The 6,939-nt window shown below is 38.1% G+C and overlaps 1 protein-coding gene across 32 annotated transcripts in view; it reads right to left on the bottom strand.

Moving 5' to 3' along the window:
• Positions 1-394: 394 nt before the first annotated feature.
• Positions 395-6,939, bottom strand: part of RAP1GDS1 (Rap1 GTPase-GDP dissociation stimulator 1) — a 173,575-nt gene continuing 167,030 nt past the window's right edge. For all 32 annotated transcript variants that reach the window (XM_074040181.1, XM_074040183.1, XM_074040191.1 and 29 more), the window contains one exon: positions 395-2,232. In XM_074040181.1, coding sequence (XP_073896282.1) covers positions 2,105-2,232 — 128 coding nt within the window. In that variant the 3' untranslated portion in view covers positions 395-2,104. The remainder of the gene's footprint in view (positions 2,233-6,939) is intronic.

The following is a 6,939-nucleotide window of genomic DNA, read 5'->3' as shown; positions in this document are numbered from 1 at the left end:
TATAATTTGGTAGCCCCCATCACAGCCTTCTGGTCTTTCTATACAATGATGAGTACTTTGAATTGCACTTTATTTTGTTGGAGATGGGAGTTCCTAGCATATTAGCAAATCGATGGCTGGTAGCTGGCCTAGATGGTAACTTCTCTCACGAATATGATTTTAGGATGCTTTTGTTAAAATTTTTTCCCTAAAGTCAGACAAACTATCAAATCTCAAACTCTCTATCAGTCAGTCAGTCTATCTTTCTGGAATTAGTTCAGGCAGTCTGGAAACTTCATGGATGCAGGATTCATTCATTCAGTCAACAAATATTTGTTGAACATCAATAGCAAGCCCTATTCTAGGAGTTGGAAATATAGATAAAATATATGAAAAAAACCAAATGATGCCATTATAGCTTCATATACTATTTATTAAGTTATTAATATGGACAGTTATGCAACATGACAGATGTCTCTCAAAGCCTATAATAAAATATAGTCCGCTATCCAGCCCAGGAGAAAGACAAACAATATCATTCTTATAGTAAGTGTAGCATAAGTACTCACGACAGTCCCTTATTTGGACATCAAAGGGAACAGTCAGTCAGGATTCTTTACCTCCATTAGAATTTTACCTTTCTTGGATTATAGCTGTTTTAGAGTCAAAAGTCCAACTTAGATCACCCACAGAGATGTGTAGCATCACATGTTGGAGAGGAAGGAGCTCTTGTCACCTCCGTGGCAGCCCTTTCTACTGTCCTGCAGTCCTTCTATATCGAAGCCCATCTTGCCTTTAGGCCAGTAGTGGTCAAATTCGGGTATGGGGAGAAGGCAGGTGGGTCACAGGGAGGTTTTCATTAATTTACAAAGGTTGTGTTTCAAAGCTCTAAAAACCCATTTGGTGGTGGCAGTGGCAGTGAAGAGTACACTATATTTTGCCAACGGGATCTTCTCATCTCTTGAGTCTTGGCTTTCTCATATCCTTTAAAATTGCTGCAGTTCTCAGTGGGAAAGTGGAGGTGGGAAACTAACAGCGATTGGTATGAGGCCATCTGCAGAATAAACTGGACTGGCTACTATGGCTTTTATAACCTGCTTTCCTTTCTTTAGTCTAGACAAGCTTATTTCTTCATCTTTCCACCTACGTCCTGCTAGTTCTAACAAGATTTAAAAGGACCATGGAAGATAAAACTTCTCACTTTCTAGCTGAATGATGAAAAACAGCAAAAAAAAAAAAAAAAAAAAAAAAATCCATTCTTCAATAAACTATACTCAATTGTCTCTGCTGAAAACAAACAAGTGCCAAATGACTTTTAAAGACAAGTGCTGGATAATGCTGATCAACTGGTAGAAGTAGTTCCTGAGTGAAACAGCATATGTATCAGAATCTAAAATACAGGCAAAACCCAATAGCGATTCTTCAACCCCTTAGTTTCACACTGAAAACTACAAATGTTTTTCAATATCAGGCTATTGATAATAGTCAATTAAATATGGAATCAGAAACCTCAGAAAGTCTTGCCAAGTTTGTGGCAGTTTCAATAGTCTACAAAGGAAAAAGGAGAAACAATAGGTTAAAGAGTAAGGGCATTGGAATTTTATTTAACTCTAGGTACCATGGGTTTGACATTAGTAGGAAAGACTAATGAATAAGCAGCCATACAGCTTTTTTGGTCACTGTGCTTCCCAAGCACCAAAAAATGGAGCTATTTTTCCAATTCAGTTTCATCTTTAATATGCTAGACAGATCCTGCTGCATTCTTTGTTTCTAGTTTACCAGTACATCATTATGTAGTTTACTGCATGTGTGGAGCAAGTCATTATGTAGTACCAAGTTTACATCATCATAGGACTACAACATGCACATTCTACTTAATGTAGCTCAAGCAACAGGGATACAAGAGAACAGTTATGGGTGGAGACTTGCCTTTGACAAAGTCATGATCACACTAACTATGGGTTTAGAAATCTTATTAGGGAGGTACCTACAGCAGTTCTTCAACTGGTATTAGAACATTACATGCATGCACAAGTGGTATGGTAGAGAATGAAGCGGAAGAAGCCGCTGGATGGAGGACAGAGGGGAAATTAGAGATGGGATGATGCCGTGTATCGGGCAGTTCTCAGCTTTCCACAGTAAGTCTCTGCTCTGTGAGAGAGGCCTGCTGGGCAACACTTTTGTTCTCATGACTGCGAAGTTTGGATACGACATCTAGAAAAGCCAAATCCTGTACTTCCTTGTGTAGAGATTCTGGAAGACAAAAAAAAAACAAAACAAAAAACAAAACAAAACAAAAAACAGATATGATTCTGTTAGGTTGTTCTAATATTATTATACAATCTATCCAAAACATATACCCAAAATGTTTATTTTGGCAAGACTAAGCTATAAAACTAGAAACAACTCTGGAAAAAGACATAGCAGTAGCCTAGCAATGTCTTTCTTAGGAATGTATTATAATTAAAAAAAATAATTAAAACTTCCTTTTTTTTTAAATTAAAAGAAAAAGGTTAAAGATGGGACCTTGCTCCTAAATCTCCAAAACAATCTTGAAAATGAACAAAGCTGGAGTTCTCATACTAACTGATTTCAAAACTTACTACAAAGCTATAATAATCAAAATAGTGGGGTACTGGTATAAACTTCTACAACTTGGGCCAGGCATGGTGGCTCATGCCTGTTATCCCAGCACTTTGGGAGGCCAAGGTGGGTGGATCACCTGAGGTCAGGAGTTTGAGACCAGCCTGACCAACATGCAGAAACCCCGTTTCTACTAAAAATACAAAATTAGCTGGGCATGGTGGTGCATGCCTGTAGTCCCAGCTACTCAGGAGGCTGAGGCAGGAGAATCGCTTGAACCTGAGAGGCAGAGGTTACAGTGAGCCGAGATCACGCCATTGCACTCCCACCTGGGCAACAAGAGCGAACCTCCGTCTCAAAAAACCAAAACTCTTACAACTCAACAATAACAACAACAACAACAACAACAACAAACCCTTCAATTCTAAAAATGGGCAAAGACTTGAATAGACATTTCTCCAAAGAAGATATACAAATGGCCCACAAACACATGAAAAGATTCCCATCAGTAATCATTAGGGAAATGCAAATAAAAACCACAGTAAAATGCCACCTCACACTCATAAGTTTGGCCATTACTAAAACACAGCAAATATTGATGAGGATGTTGAGAAATTATAATCCATGTGTACTGCTGGTAGAAATGGACAATGGTCCAGCCACTGTGAAAAAGAGTATGACACTATTTAATTAATAAAAACAATATTTAATCAAAAAATTAAACATTGAATGATCATATGATCTAGCAATTCCACTTCTGAGTATATACCAAAAATAATTAAAAGCAGAGACTCAGAGATATTTGTATACCAATGTTCACAGCAGCATTATTCACAAAAACCAAAAGGTGGAAATGGCCCAAATGTCCATGGATTGATGAATGGATAAACAAAATGTGATATATACGTATGATGGAAAATTATTCAGCTTTAAAAGGAAATGAAATTCTGACATGTGCTACAATGCAGATCAGCCTTAAAGACCTAAGTGAAATAAGCTAGACAAAAAAGGACAAAAGTTGATTATTCCACATATATGTGGTGCCTAGAGTTGTCAAATGATGGAGACACAAAATAAATGGTGATTGCCAGAGGCTGTGGGGAGGGGTAAATGGGGAGTTATTGGTCAATGAGTACAGAGTTTCGGTTTGGGAAAATGAAGGTGGTTCTGGAGATGGATGCTGGTGGTCATTGCACAGCAATGTTCTTAACGCCATTAAACTATATACTTAAAAAAGGTTAAAACAGTAAATTTTATGTTTTGTATATTTTACCACAATTCTAAAAATGCCTAAACAAACGGAAAAGACTCAAAGTCTCTGCAAGGAAATAGAAGATATAAAGAAGCAGCAAATGGAAATTTTTGAACTAAAATATATAACTGAAATAAAAATAGGTTCAACATCAGAATAGAGGGGACAAGGAAAGTAATCAGAGAACTTCCAAGATAAAACAATAGAAATTACTCAGTCTGTACAACAGAAAGAAAATAATCTGGGGATAAAAAAGAACAAAACCTCAGGGACCTACAAGACTATAATTAAAGATCTCACATCAGTGTCATCAGAGGTCTGGAAAGAGTGGACAGAATGGGGCTGAAAAGTACCTGAAGAAGTAACAGTCAAAACTTCCCAATTTAGCAAAAGACATAAACCTATCAATTTAAGAAGCTGAGCAAACTCAAACAGGATAAACCCAAAGAAATTCATGCCAAGACACATCATAGTCAAACCTTTGAATACTAAACGCAAAGTAAGTCCTGAGAGACAAAAATGACACGTTTCCTACAGGGGAAAAAAACACACATAGGAACACAGTGGATTTCTCATCAGAAACCAGGGAGGCTAGAAAAAAGTGGCACAATAGTTTTCAAGTAAAGAAAGAAAAGAACTGTGAATCCAGAATCCTATACCCATTTTCTCTCATTTGAGAATGTCATTTCCCTTTCATTACGAAAGAAAAAAATTTTTTTTTGCTAAAAATTTGTTGCTAGCAGTATGGCTAAAGAAAGTTCTCTAAACAGAAAGGGAATGATATAACAAAAATAAGAAATCTAAAAATGTGAGTAAATACAATAGGCTTCCCTTCTCTTTCAAAGAGTTTTCTGAAATATGTTTGGTGTTTGAAAGAAAAGTTGTAACACTGTCTAATGTGATTCTAATATATGTAGAAGAAATATTTAAGAATGATATATATGAGAGGCTTGGCGTGGTGGCTCACACCTGTAATCCCAGCACTTTGGGAGGCCAAGGCAGGTAGATCACCTGAGGTCAGGAGTTCAAGACCAGCCTGGGCAACAGAGTGCCCGCCTCTACTAAAATACAAAAATGAGCCAGGTGTGATGTGCCAGGCATCTGTAATCCCAGCTACTCAGGAGACTGAGGCATGAGAATCACTTGAACCCTGGAGGCGGAAGTTGCAGTGTGCCAAGATCACGCCACTGCACTCCAGCCTAGGCAACAGAGCAAGATTCTGTCACCAAAAAAAAAAAAAAAAAAAAAAAAAAAAATTATATATATATATATACGTATGAGGAAGAATAAATGTAAATGACTAAAAAATGTTTAACCCATAGGAAGTCAGAAATAAAGAACAGTGAGCCGAGATCGTCGTACTCCGGCCTGGGTGACAGAGTGAGACTCTGTCTCAAAAAAAAAAAGAAAAAAGAAAAGAAAGAAGAAATGGGACAAACAGAAAACAAAAATAAGATTGCAGACTTGAGCCATATCAGTCATCCCATTAAATGTAAATGGTCTAAATACACAAAAGGGACTGGTAGAGTAGATTAGAAAATGATACAACTTTGGGCTGCATACAAGAAACTCACTTCAAATACAATACAGCAGACTGAAACTAAAAGAGTGGGAAAAGATCATGTGAATGTTATTCAAAAGAAAATAGGATGGCTTCTTGTAGTGGCACATGAAAGAAAATAAAATAGTAATAATAATAATAATAAAAAGCAGAAGTAGCTATGTTAAAGTCAGATAAAGTTGATGAGAACAAAGCAAAATACCAGAGAGAGCTACATTATATAATGATAAAAGGGTCAATCCCTCAAGAAAGCACAGCAATCCTAAAGGTGTAGGTACCTAATAACAGAGCTGAAAATTATGTTAAGCAAAAATGGACAGAACAGAAAGGAGAAATAGGCAAATCTACAATTATAGCGGGAAACTTCAACACCCTTCCTCTTGACAATTGACAGAACAATTAACTGGAAAACTAGCAAGAATACAGGAAACTTGACACTAGTACCAACAGAATCAAATTCACATTTATACAACAGTACCCAATAACTGCACAATACACACTCTTTTCAAGTGTCCACAGAACATATACTAAGATATGCCAATGTCCATAGAAGATATACCAATGATGGCCGGGCGCGGTGGCTCAAGCCTGTAATCACTTTGGGAGGCCGAGATGGGCGGATCACGAGGTCAGGAGATTGAGACCATCCTGGCTAACACGGTGAAACCCCGTCTCTACTAAGAAATACAAAAAATAGCCGGGCGAGGTGGCAGCGCCTGTAGTCCCAGCTACTCGGGAGGCTGAGGCCGGAGAATGGCGTGAACCCGGGAGGCGGAGCTTGCAGTGAGCTGAGATCCGGCCACTGCACTCCAGCCTGGGCTACAGAGCGAGACTCCGTCTCAAAAAAAAAAAAAAAAAAAAAAAAAAAGAAGATATACCAATGATTTCTTGAACAATTTTTTTTTTTTGACACCGAGTCTTGCTCTGTTGCCTAGGCTGGAGTAGTGGCAGAATCTCTCGGCTGCAACCTCTGCCTCCTGGGTTCAAGCGATTCTCTTGCCTCAGCCTCCTGAGTAGCTGGGACTACAGGCGTGTGCCACCACTCCCGGCTAATTTTTGTATTTTTAGTAGAGACGGGGTTTCACCATGTTGGCCAGGCTGGTCTCAAACTCCTGGCCTCAAGTGATCCACCACCTCAGCCTCCCAAAGTGCTGGGATTACAGGCATAAGCCACTGTGCCTGGCCTCCTAAACAAATTCCTTAGTTAATATTATGGCATACAAAATCAGAACCTGTGCTTGCTATAAAATAACATTTTAGGGTTCATGAGACTTACTGATTTTGCAATACTGAATGTTGTCTAGATTCACTATATGACACTTTCTATTGTAGTAAGAATCTTTTGGGAATATCTTAAGTGAAAAGTAATTCTATCTATTATACAGTTGGATGGCTAGAAAATACCAATGTAGTGTATATTTCAAGACAGCTAGAAGAGATTTTCAATGTTATTACCATAAAGAAATGAGTGGTTACAGTAACCGGGGGAAAAAGCAATCTTACAACCTCCATAAACTAATTTCTAATGGCTTTAAAACCCAAAGCCATCATCTACTATTACTCC

Source organism: Macaca fascicularis, chromosome 5 (assembly GCF_037993035.2).
Source record: "Macaca fascicularis isolate 582-1 chromosome 5, T2T-MFA8v1.1".
Classification (NCBI taxonomy): Eukaryota; Metazoa; Chordata; class Mammalia; order Primates; family Cercopithecidae; genus Macaca; species Macaca fascicularis.
This window is presented reverse-complemented; position numbering and strand designations above follow the sequence as displayed.